Here is a 13,814-nt window from a genome sequence, read left to right as displayed (position 1 = left end):
TATACCTCAATATTTGAACAGTTTTCCTGATCTTACTTGCAAACTGGTCACTCATGCTCAATCACATTTTTGCTTTGTTAGTAAAAGTGTTCTCTTATTAATGGATTTCTAAAAAAAGAAAATGTATTCTTAATGCATTAAGCTGATAAATATATTGTACACCAATGTGGTGAGAGCAGACAAATAAAAAGAAACTAATGAAGCATTATGATGCCTTCATTTTAGATTACAGCATAGGAAAGTACAAGAAGATGAGAACTTGTATTACTCCCAAAACATTTTAGATACAGTAAGTCACATCAAATTTGCTCACTAATGGCAAAATATAATGGAGGACAGGTGGTGCCACTAATAAGGATCCACAGGGCTACAAGCAGATCAGCAATAGCTTCTCCCAGGACCTGCAAATGAATGCTACAACTCTATAATCCATACAGATTACTTATCTCAAACAAACATAATCATACAAATTGTAACTTTACAATATCTTATGTTGACCATAGATTAGCCATTTAACTAAGATGTACTGGGATTCTTAAAAAAAAAAAAAATTGTCATAAGTTAATTTATTTTAAAAAAATATATACTAAAATGCTGCTGTCTCTGTGTGTGTTTCCTGTCTGTCCATGCAGTCTGATTAGTCAGTTTTGTTTGGCTTTGGTCCGAATGGTCAGTTTGGCTTTGGTAGCTTAGTGGTAGGGATGCCAGCAATACAAAATTCAATTCAAAATTGCAATTTATTTATTTACAAAAAAGGAGTTTAAAATGGTGCATTTCAATGACAAGAGTGCAAATAAGGTGCCAAGCAATGTTTGGTCACTGAACACCTCAAGGCGTAACCCGAGTCACCTTAAAAGATAATATGAACAATGTTTCCAAATCTGGCAATTAGGGCCCATCTACCATTTGTGTGAACAGCAGAAGTGCAAGGCACCACGAAATGACAAGATCCGAGAAGCAGGTTTTTTGGGAACATGATCAAGTAGTAGTAGTACTGGGCAAGAGAGGTTGAGACACCCAAGTATATCAAGGGAAAGTGTAATAGAAATGCTAAGGGTATATATAGGGCAAGAGATATAAAATATTTTTACATTTATTCTAGTACCTGTCGCCAACAGGTAACATAGCAAGTACCATCATAAGAGCATTGAAATAACAAGCAACTATTTTGTTGAGGAACCTTAGGTAGTGATGACAGTTAAGCCTTTTAACACTGAATGGGCTTTTGGAGAATGGACTGTGTGTCTAATTTTCTTTGCAAAACTGCTTACAGTTCTTTGGGCTTGGTAAGGACCATTAAGGAATGACAGTCTTAAATGTCTTTTATAGACTACTCATAGATTTAAGTCTGGCCCTTAGCCAAACCACTCAATTATATTTATATTTCTTCTACACAGTTTGGTATGGTCGGATTCGTGTATTCTTGATGAACTACAGTTAGTTCCAATCTTAGCTTCACCTTAGACTGGAGCAGGTTGTCCTTAAGAATAAGCACACATTTGCCATAATTTACTATTCATCGTATCCAAACGTGTTTCACTAAGTACTATTCATATATCACTACAGAAATACGCAAACTCCAAAATGGGCTAACACATTTCATAACCACCTATACACACATGGGAGCGAGGTGCATATCGGCATTTTGCACTTCAAACGCGAAAGGCGAGCGAGCAGGCCAGGTAACTGGCAGCGGCGACAAGAAGAAATACAAGCCCAGGTTTGCGTATTTGTAATTGCAGCACTGGGCTCATTTCGTTTTTGGTCACCTCTACCCAAAACGTAAAAACAGAAAGCAAAAGAAAACAATTAAAGAATAAATGTTACATGTCTTTGATTATTGCTGAATCAGCTGCAAGATCGTTTCGATTTCGTGTCATTGAAACATCGGAAGGATTACGTCACCCTGATAGTTGAAGTTAAACACTACCACACAAAAGTAGAGATAGTTTTTCGATCTTGATTTGAAAATACTTAACGAACCGCTTATTAAATAAACGTACACAAAGTCCTATTTTGTACATACAACGAAAAACGTGTCTACTTTTTTGCTACGTGTTGGGGGAGATTGAGAGCGACAAAGTAAGCGTCAGGTCCGCTAGCCCAGCGCCTCCCGGCAAGCGTGCGGGGCGTTACAGCCGGCGTCGTTCGGCAAGAACAGCCAAGAGCTGTCACAAGCGCCAGCTTCATGCCGGCCCCGTGAACACCATCAATAATTGATTTATCAGTAAGATGACATATACTATTGTGAACGCCGCCTGTTCTCAACCAGGGGGAGATAAAACCAAACACCATTGCAGCTACTCACTACTCAGGATTCATGGCTGGTGATCAACGATTCCGGCTACCCGTCTCGCTTTCTTCTGTCCGGTTCCTCGTCCCGTCTTCAGGCGTATGAACAATGTCACCTTTTTCTAGGCTTTCCTATGAACTGTCTGAAGTGTTATCACTACAAACTATCTGAGTGCACGTTCAAATTTCTAAATTTCTATTTCCCCCCTTTACCTCCCAAGACAGCTTTCTCCTTTTCCCTCAAATACAAGATGGCTGCGCAGGTGCGGCAGTGACGTCAAAAGACGTGGCGTTACCGGAGGACGGCCGGAAAAGATGTACGCATGCGCCAACTGGAAAGGCGAGGGGGTGGAGCCCGGTGAATGCTGGGAATTCAAGTTCCACTACCCTCTTCTTGTTTCAAAGTTAGATGGCCGACTGAGGGTATTTCGAATATCCAAGCGGGCGTTTTAAGGTATTTCAATTTGTTGAAGCCATTAGAATTTGTTTAATTTATGAGCTTGTTGATGTGCAAGCAAAAAATGTATAGAGTTTGAGTGATGCATTTTGCATTGCTTAAGGGAAAATGTTAGTTATTGTGAGGGTCCCCATGTATTTAAGCATTATGATTATGTATAGACTGTCATTGTACATAGAGGTAAATGTTAAGCTATCACTATACATTGTTAACCTATTAAAAGAAGTGTTTATTGCAACCAAGATCTGACAAAGAAGAGAAGTATAAAAGTGCAAAGGATAGCTCCGCTCCGTATTTCTGCCATCTTAAGCTGGGAAGGCAAAGGAACCCTCATTGTCTCATACATGCACACTCAGTCTGGTTCCCCAGCAAAAAATCCATCTTCATAAATGCCCCTGAGCTGCTGGCTCATTCTCACAGTATATGGACCTGGAGGTTTTAATTTCTTATTGCCTTAAGTCTTAGGGGGTATTTAAAAAAATAATATTCCCTAATGTTCCAAAGGGTCGCCAGTGGAAGATTTGGGGTACAATTGAATAGGTTTGCTTTTTGGGGAAGGTCTTTCAAAGTCGTTTTTGGCTGGCATTTTTTGCTCTATTGTCAGCAAAAACAATGTGGGTTTGCATTCAGGTAAGGTGTGAGTGTAGGAAACAGATGAATGGAAAAGAGTTAGATTTCAATAGTTTTAAGGGCGGATTTTAAAGTCCTTATATACAGATTAATTTTTAAGACTGTAAGATATGTCTGATGGTGTGTTCAGATGGACACGGAGGATGGAAGGAAAAGAAAAAAAAACCTTTTTTGGAGTTCTTAGTCCAAAAAAACTGAACCAGGCATTCTACAGTCCATGGATGTGTCACCACTAACAATATACTCTTGTGGAGCTCTCATTTTCTTGGCATATCAGGTGGCTGCAGCATAGACAAATAAAACTTTATTTGTCTCCAGGGAGAAATTTGGCTCTTTACAGAAGCCCATTAAATAAATAGAAAAGTAAATACATATACACAAACCAGAATGACAAAAAACATCCGACTTGGCTGTCATAGTCACAGTGAGGCATTATGTAGACATATTGTTGTTGGTATAAAGGAGCACCAGTTGTGTTTCTTGACACACTTCTGCTGAATAATTTGTAGGCTGAAAGTCCTCAGTGTGTTAGTGTGTCAGAGAGAGGATGTGTAGCATTGTTCAAAATGGAACTCAGTTTTGTTTTAATTCTATCCTTCATAGCAAACTCCAGTGGGGCCAGAAGGTGTCCTATAACTGAGCTTGCCCTTTTAATTAGCTTGCTGATTCGATGGGTTTTTCTTGAAGTGATGTTACAGTCCAGCACCCCACACCATAGGAAATCCCACTGGCCATCACAAAGTTATAGAAGATGTGAAGAATGTCACTTCCCACATTAAAGGAACAGAGTCTCCTAAGGCAAAAGAGCCTGCCGTGCCCTTTCTTATACAGTTCCTCTGTGTTCTGAGACCAGTCCCACTTGTCATTGATGTTGACCCCCAAGTTCTAGCAGGAATGGACCTCATCTACATCCACTCCTTGAATAGTAACTGGACTGCAAGTGACATGACCTGGTGTTATTTATAGTCCAAGGTGTACAAAGTGAATAGAAAAGAGACAGGACTGTTCAGTGTTGCTCACATTCATATCACAGATACAGTCCTTGAGCCTCACAAATTGCAGTCTGCCTGACAGATAGTCCATTATCCAGGACACACAGGCTCATCACCCTGCATATATCTGAGTTTACCTCTTAACAGAGATGGCTGGATGGTACTGAAGGCAATGGAGAAATAAGCCTTGCGGAGAAGAGAGATAAGTGCATCCTCCACTACAGTCTTAGTCCAACTGGTACACTTTAGTAGCTCTAGATGGTTTACCACAAGAGGACTCATATAGCCCTGGACCAGTCTTTTTAAAGGTCTTTATGATGTGAGACATTAGTGCCAGTGGTCTATAGTCATTAGATGAAGAGGCACCTACCTTCTTTGCAATAGGAACAATGCAGGATATGTTCCACAGCAGTAGCACTTTCGGGAGCCTTAGGGACAGACTGAACAGCTCACAAAGGATACCACAGGTAGCCTCCTCGGTTGTCTCTTTACTTAGTCTTCACTAATGGACAACCTACACTGATTGTCAGAGGTGGACTTGTCATTGTCCAATCCAGTCCAGTTATAGTTGTGTTACAAAAAAGTAGCAGTGTGTTAAAAAAGATAAATATTTAAATAGCTTATTTCTATAATTGAAATGTAGTGGAATTCCTAATCAAAGCATTAAAACATTTGATCAAGTCTGCATCATTATTTTACAGGAAGCAAAGAAAATGAATATTAATCTGTTCAGAAAAAAAATAGTGTCAACATTTTTCTCTTCAAACTCAAATTCTCTTCATCCTCCTGTGAATTTATGGATTTTGCTTCAGAAACTGCATTTTTAATGTCACCCTACAAGTTTTCAGTTCTTTTAGTCAGGAACCAAGATGTTGCTCACTTACTCGTGTGTCTGGAGTTGTTGTCTTGTTGAAGCCCCTATTTCAGGGGCATTTCCTCTTTACCATATGGCAACATAAATTGTTCAATTTTTTGTTCATAATTGTTCAGTATTTCTGATGTATTCAAACTGATCTGTGATCCCTGGTATGCAATAAATGGGCCCAACACATCCCCATGCCATGATTTTTGTGCCACTGTGCCTCATTGTCTTTAAAGTGTACTGTGGCTTGAATTCAGTACCCTGGGGTTGTCTGAAATACTGTTGATGACCACTAGAACTGAAAAGAATAATTTTACTCTCATCTGTCCACAGAATGCTACACCATTTCTCTTTGGGCCAATTAATGTGTTCCTTGGCATATTTTAACTAATTCTGCACATGCCCTTTTTTCAACAGTGGTGCTTTATGCGGGCTTCTTGCTGATAGCTTAGCTTCGGTCAAACGTCTTCAGACCATAACAGTACTTAGAGGAAATTTTAGATCATCTTTAAACTTTCTGGAGGCGGTGATTGGCTGAATGTTTGCCACTGACGATTGTTTGATCCGTTTTAACAGTAGTTGCTTGTTTTCTTCCATGTGTTTCGGATTTCTATTGCCAATTTAAAGTATTTGAAATCATTTTAGCTGAGCATCCTATAATTTGTTGCACTTCTTTATATATTTTCTTTATACGTTGCTGCACTTCTTTATACTTTTTTTTATGTTTCCAATCAAGTTTTTAATCAACTTACATTGTTCCTCCAAACAATGTTTCGTATGGCCCATTTTACAAGGGGCATTCAATAATTAATCTACCTCAGTAGGAAAGAAAAGAGTTTTCAAAAACTTTTTGTTTTCTTTTTCAATATAGTTTCCTGATACTAGCTCCATAAACTTTAACCCCTTTGAAAAAAAATCTTCTGTTTGACCATCAGACTAGGACATCACAGCTGCCTTGACATCTTCATCACTGTCCGTGGAGAGATTTCTTTAAAACTCAGAACAGGAAATAATCTGAGGTAGCCAGGTCAGGACTGGTATGGTGGATGGTTCAGCTGCTGGAACCCATATTCTCAGATGGCAGTCTGTGATTGACGTGACATGTGAACTGGTGCATTGTCATGTAGAAGCAGCACACCTTATGTGAGTTTGCCTCGTCTTTTCTCCTTGATTGACTCCCTCAAAGCAATCATTGTGTTGGCATAACTTTCCCCGGTTTTGGTTGTCTTGTGAATTCCAGAAACAAAAGTCCTTCAATATCCCAGAAGACAGTGGCCTGCAAATTTTTCTGTCTTGAACTTTTTTGGTGTGGAGATGACTTGTGCTTCCACAGCATAGATTAAGTTTTGGACTCAGGATCTCTGTGATAGACCCAAGTCTCATCTTCAGTCATCAAATGATGAAAAAAATTAACTTGGTCTTCATGGAGTTCTCCTGACAGCACTGGAGCCTTATGGCATCATCATTCTTGGAACCCATCTTGCACTGACCTTTGACATACCCAACATTTCATGAATTATTTTCCAAACTGTACTAGCCAAGATGTCTGTCTGACAAAATTAAATCCTCGACTTTCTTGCACATTTCTGTGGAAGTTGCTTCCATAAGCAGTCCAATGTGAGGGTCATTTTCAATGGACACTCTACCTCACTTAAACTGCTTACTCCAAATTTTTACTTTGTAGGATGATGGGGCAGACTCACCATAAACTGCAGTCATGTGTTCATGGATCTCCTTTGGCTTTTTCTTTTTGTTTGTAAGAAGTTTTATCACTGATCGTTGCTCCAAATCTTGCATTTTCTCACTTGATTTGCACGAGGACTCTCCTGACATCCTGTCTCTTGGAATTTAGACTTTGAGCGACAACTGTGCATGAATAACCTTGAGACATGTCTTACCATACCCAGACTTCTTTCAACATGCTTGCTACTTTCTTTCATACTCAGGTAGATAAATTATTGAACACCCCTCGTACTTAGTAATTCAGAAGGAAATATATTTTATAACAATGTATGAAACATTTGTTTCCCTTCTACCTTAATAAAGGACAATTAATGACACCTGCTTTTTCACAGAAGGAATGCATTCTCTAATTAAACTCCACACTGCTATTATTTTGAACACAATGCATGAGTCAGTTACTCAGAATAAGCAGCTTGCTTATTTCACTATTACATCCCCAAGTAAATTATTTGCCAAACAAAAATAGCACTACTACTACTAACAGTGATTCATCAGGTTACCAACATTGCACTGCTATTTTGTTGAACACAACTGTAAATCGGTAGGAGATGTTGATGTAGTAGGGATGGTATGGAGGGACTGGTCATTTGAAGAAGGTGGCAGTGGAAGGGAAATCCAATTAGAAAATTGGTTCAGGATGTTAAGCTTTGTCCACATCCCCTTCTAGCACGGAGCCTTGGATTGTCTGTGTCCAGTAAGTGTGCACAGTCCTTTTCAGACATCTTTTTATGTTATTCTGAGTTAGCTTGTTTTCTATTCAAGCTTTGTAAGTTTCCTTTCTTTCACTCAGTTTTTCCTTTGGCACATACAGTACGTCCTTTAGGGCCTCTTGTTCACTGGATTTGATTGCTGTCTTTTTTGCATTCAGCAGACTTTTTAGCTCCTTAGTAATCAAGGACTTGTATAGAAAGCAGCACACTGTCTGTGAGGGAACCACAGTGTCCAAACAAAATTTAATATAGACAGTGATGTAGTGACTACATCCATTATTATCATTCCCATGTGACTCACATATTTCCTAGTTTGTCTTTTGGAAGCAGTCATTTTGAACAATTTGAGACACTAGGCTCCACTTCCTCATTATCCTGGTGGTAACAGGATGCCACCTAAGAGAAGCTTGTAGTTGGAAATAAAATAAACCAGGTTGTGGTCAGATCTACCCAAAGGTACTAAAGTTTACACTTAAAGGCATCTTTATCTTTTGAACAGTACAGATCCAGCTTGTACAGTATTTCCTTGAGTGGATGTTATGGAAGTTTGTTTTTGTTCTTTTCAAAATCACATGGTTGAAGTCACATGTTAACATAATTGCAGGAGCGGAGTGATTCTCCATTAAAGTGTTGATGTTGAGTGAATCATTTCCGTTGCCTGTTTCCCTTTTGCAGAGGGCAGAATATAACATTAATAAGGATGATGTAACTGACCTCCCTGGGCAAATACTGTGGATGATTTCTGAAGCCAGTATTTCAATGTGTGAATTACAAAACTGTAATTTTAATTGAGATATGCTCACTGTTAATCCATTCCTCATTCACATAAATAACCAGTTCCCCTCCAGTCTCCACCCCCAATTGCATCTCTGATTCCATCCAGCATTAAAACAAAGTCAGTTATATTGGGGTTTAAGCCTGCGCTCCGTAAAGCACAAATGTTAATGTACTTGTATGCACCGTGACTCACCACGAGAGCAGACAGCTCATCTATCTTATTTGATAATGATTGAACATTGGCCATTACAATGGATGGCAGAAAAGTTTGGACTCCTTTTCACCTTGACGTTATTTTTACGCCTGCTTATGGGAGTCTTTAATATACCCTATTTTACTTACTCTTCCCCTGGTGTTGCAGACATAAGGTAGCCTCTTGGTCTTCTTCACAACTCCTCCCAGGTTTGCAGCCCATTCGAAGGGAAGTAAAGATGAGCTTGCATGTGGGATTACATTGAGTGGTGCAGTGTTGTGAATTTTAAATTTTATGTTTTATTTGCCCACACAAACATAAGTTAACTTAATCTTACAAGGACAGTTAACATCAAAACCTTCTCTTCCTGTATTGTATCACCTTACAAAAAATATTTTGCTCAAGTTGGATAAGGACAGGGTGAACTTAACACTTAAGGAAGTAATTAACATCAAAGCATCTTTTCTTCCTGAAGTGTACCTCATTTGTACAAAATCTGTGCAAACAACGTAGAAGACCAGGATGATGCCACAGGCTGTACTGATTACTTTATAAATTGCGAAAAGATGTGCACCCCTAGAATTAGAATTAGAAATTGAAGAAATGCTGGACATACTTAAAAGATCAGACTTTAAGCAAAGTCATTTATCATATTGACAGCCAGCCAATCAAATGTGTGCAACATCACATGTTCCGGAATCCCACGTGGAATGTTAAAATAAATATAGCTTGTCCGTGGGACAGAGGGCAGGGCGACATCAGAGGAAAAAACAGTGTCGACCAGAGAGTGACGTCAGGAAAGAACAAGAGACATGAGACTGTTTTCATCTGATTGTCAGCTAAAGCATCTCATGAACAATATCGATTGCTAGATCAAAAGCTCCCCAACGACATTCATCTTATACAGTTTTCATAAGCTTTTACTAAACACTATATTATATATATATATATATATATATATATATATATATATATATATATATACAGTATATATATATATATATCCAGACTTTGCTATCTACATTTTCTTTTATACTTTTAAAATTCTATATTTTGTCTTTATATCTAGAATGATTTAATAATAAGGTAAATATTTAGAGCACTAAGGAAGTGCCGTATGATCTGAACTGCAAGGATTTATCGGGCTGAAGATGAAGAGCTCTTTCCAATAGTGAACAGTGCGTTAAAGTAAGACATCTGTGGTTGATAAATGGACTATAGCCAAGAATGTTGAGCCTTTGCATGTTTAAATATATTCTTGGAGACTAAAGTAATATTTAGGTCTGAGATACTGTGTATCTGACATCGTATGTTGTTCATGCCTATAATAAGTAGGTTTCTTGAAGTACTAGGGCAGGGCTCCTCAGTCACAGTCCTGGAGGGCTTCAGTGGCTGCAGGTTTTTATTGCAACTAGTTTCCTAATTAGAAAGCAGTCCATGCTGATAATGAAACTTGGTATTGAACTATTTAGCTTGTTAGTGCTTGCATTCATCCAAGAGCAATTTTAATTGCACTGTCGGGTTTCCTTCTGTCCGAACATTATTCGTGTGTTTTGTGGACCAGAATAGATTTAAACTTAATGGTCCTTCCAATTCTCCTCTCATTCATTTCTAAACATTTTTTGTCACAGATACTTCACGGTAAGCACGTTAGCTGGAGAGCTGCTGGTTTATTGGTTATCTGCATCTCATTATTAACTAATGTCTGATTAAGAAAACAGGCAACAATTAAAATTTAAATGCAGCTGCTAAAATCTAAAATAGGCAAATAAGGGTTCTGAATGGTAACAGGCAAGAGAACTAAAATTAAGCCCAAAACACAAACTGCTTTAGTAGTAAATAAAAGGGTTCTAATTAAGAAATTGGTTAAAGTGAAATCCTGTAGCCATAGTAGACCTCCAGGACTGTAATTGAGGACCTCTGATCTACAAAGTAACTAAAATTTGTCTTTGATGAATAAAGGTACTAACAAGGCATAAAGTTAAACACCAACTTTAATTAGGACACTGGCTTGAATGAGTCCATAGCCCTCCAGGGCTGTGTTTGAGGACCCCTGTACTGTACTAAGGAATTATGGATTGTGCATGTGCTATCCGTAAGGCACTTGTGGGGATTAAACACTAGAAAATAACAGGCAGTGTATATGTCAATTCATACGGTACTTTTTTGTTAGGGTCTTTGTGTATGTGTAGATCTATGTACTGTATATGTGTGTTATTCTTAAGACCCTGGTGAGTATACTTATCCCTGAAGAAAATAAGTAAAAGGTAAGTACAGGGGAATATCATGATAATACAGTGCAGATCATCAGTAATTTTAAAGTCCATCTATCTGATATCTAGTGGCTACTATCAATGACAAGCCAAAAGCCAGATCAAATCTAATCTTAGTAAAGACTGGGAAACAAAAAGAAAAACAGAAAGAATACAGATCCTTTGTTAAAATGTTGCTGCTTGTACAGCACCTGGATTTTACTTGGATCAGAGGGCAGTGGAATAATAGTATCACCATAAAGTACTGGAACAGACAAAAGTAGTGACTAGTGACCAGTCTATAAAACAGCAAGTAGAATTACATTTAATGGAAAGAACCAATTTAATTTTGCCCTCTGTATGAAGGAAAGCGAGTGGTAGTAATAATTTAAGAGATCAAGAGAAAAACAGGTTAAAGAGGAGGGGTGTTAGTAGTTTTTTTTCCCCCTCAAGTGTTCAGCTGTACTAGCCCAGTGTTCCTCTGATGGTAAAGTATTTCAGATTTTTGGTGTGTAGAAGCAAAAAAAACTCACTAGTTCATTCATATTTCACTTTCGAAATTCTGAGAGCAAATGTTAGAAGATCTAAGATTATAATTACTAATGTAGGGGGTACAAGCAGTCCAAAATCTAAGAAAGCAGTAGTTTGTTTAGAGCGTTAAATATAACTAAAAGTAATTTAAAATTCATCCTAAAGGACACCGGCAGCCAATGCAGTGAAGATAACACTGGTGAGATGTGGCCGGATACTCTCTTTTTAGTTAAAATTCTTTTGGACTACTTGCAGCAGCAATTAGATCAAGGTCCACGTGAATGAATATTTAGAGGGATTTTTCTGCAGTCTGTTTCCCTGTCCATCTGTTGTTCCTGGACTTCAAAATTGTTGTTCCAGACCGGTCATTTCCATGCAACCGACATCAAAAACTCGAGAAAATCCCTTGGACCATCATTTATTGGTCAAGAGTCTTGTCTTAGATTCAAAAGCGCAATCCCTTGTGGACAATACCCTGCTTGTGGACTGCTTTAATTTATTTAAAAATATTTTAAACAAAAAATACAATAAGAATGGATAACTTGACATGTGGGTTACGTGACACAAGACTTGTTTCATAGACATTTTTGATATTGTTTGCTGTTGTCTAGCATTGGTCACCATTGTGTCCCAGTCTATCAGGCATTTTATGGCCATTGCCCAAAAACACATGGGATTAACATTTTTTGCAGCCATCACTACAAACAACATGGGCTAAATAACATATAAAAAAATATTTTTTGGTGGAGTATTTAATCCAATTTAGATCCTATCCTGGCAGCAGTACATGATGTTTTCAGCAGTTTTAGATGTACCTTTATTTACATAATCTTAACGAGTCGTGGTCAGAAACAGCAAATGCTGGTAGTGCAGCGCGACATCCTCTGTGATTCACTCATGGTGGTCAGCAATGAGCAACAACAAAATGAAACGTTTGATTTTGTTGCTAATTGTAAAGTCATGCTACTGTGTGTCTAAGAATTGACCGTCATTGAGTGCTCAGCCAGAAGTAGAGTGCAGCTGCATGGAAAGGAAGAAAGGAGAAGTTTTGAACTGCACAAACAGAAGAAAGGCATATTTGTCGAATGTTCTATGTATATTGTATCATGAGATAATATAAAATGAAAAAATAAACAGCCTGAATTGTGGCTGAACTCACCATACCCGGAAAAGATTCATATAGTCACCAGCGCTGTCAGCAGCAGTAGTTGGCAGTTAAAAGGCAGCAAGGTCACAACACTTTGGGAATTTAAAACTGCTTTGAAGTTGTGAGGGTGTCATGCAATCTGACATCTCAAGGCAACAAGATCCAGCAACTTTATTTTGTTAAGTGTGACATGCTCTCTGACTCAAACTTGTGTAGCGTGAAACAAGTCTTTGAATTTCTGGTTAACTTAAAAGGCTTGCCATTAGGATGCTGAAGAAAAATCCAGCACAAATTTCATGTGCCAACTCTATATAGATAGCAACCAGGTATGGGCTGTAGCACTAAGCACTGTGCCACCATGCTGCCCATATAAATAGTACACAGTTGTGGAAAGGGCAAAAGAAACCCCCCTGTAGAAACTGCACCATAGGACTGAGATTAAAGTAGGAGAATCACCGGAGTGCGTTAGGAGCGTGACCACACACATGTCAGACAGTGTCATATGTTACAGCACACTAACCTTAATATTAATTGTTACCTCATTGTGCTTCAATGCAGACCCATGGCTGTGGACTCAGAAGCGATTATCGGGCTACTGGAGTCGGAGTTGGTAAAAATGTACCCACCCTAATTAAATGTAAATTGTAATATAATGTCTTAAAAATTCTAATTTTGGGTTAATAATTGGGTTAAACCATATTTTCCTCTAGCTTTTTTAATAAAACTACAGTCTGTTTTTTAACTTTTTAAGTTTTGTCTTTTGTTCGGCCCCACTCAATGCTTTTAACAACTTTAATAAATAATACAAAATAAAAAAAAACACAGCCTATAACCACATCTAACACCAAGTCAGTTAAGCTTCAGGGATGTCAGATCCACATGTGCCATCACAAGTTTTGCTGTGTTTCCCAGCACAGTCTCAAGAGCATGGAAGAGACACCAGGAGACAGGCCATTACATGAGGAGAACTGGACAGGGCTGTAGAAGGGCATCAACCCAGCAGCAGGACCCGTATCTGTTCCTTTGTGAAAGGAGGAACAGGAGGAGCACTGTCAGAGCCCTACAAGATAACCTCCAGCTGACCAACCTGTCAGTAGACTCCATGAAGGGGGCATGAGAGCCCGACGTCCTCCAGTGGGACATGTGCTCACAGCCCATAACCATGCAGCTTGATTAGCATTTGACAGAGAATACACAATAGGCAGCTCCGCCATCGACACTCCGTTCT

The 13,814-nt window shown here is 38.6% G+C and overlaps 1 protein-coding gene across 1 annotated transcript in view; it reads right to left on the bottom strand.

The window, feature by feature from the left end:
• The window catches only part of LOC120539253 (ras-related protein Rab-1A-like), a 38,432-nt gene extending 35,865 nt beyond the window's left edge, over window positions 1-2,567 (bottom strand). The window contains exon 1 of the mRNA XM_039769154.1: window positions 2,309-2,567. Coding sequence (XP_039625088.1) covers window positions 2,309-2,322 — 14 coding nt within the window. The 5' untranslated portion in view covers window positions 2,323-2,567. The remainder of the gene's footprint in view (window positions 1-2,308) is intronic.
• Window positions 2,568-13,814: the final 11,247 nt, after the last annotated feature.

Source organism: Polypterus senegalus, chromosome 11 (assembly GCF_016835505.1).
Source record: "Polypterus senegalus isolate Bchr_013 chromosome 11, ASM1683550v1, whole genome shotgun sequence".
NCBI classification, from domain to species: Eukaryota; Metazoa; Chordata; class Cladistia; order Polypteriformes; family Polypteridae; genus Polypterus; species Polypterus senegalus.
Note: the sequence above shows the minus strand (reverse complement) of the source record. Positions and strands in the feature narration are given on the sequence as shown.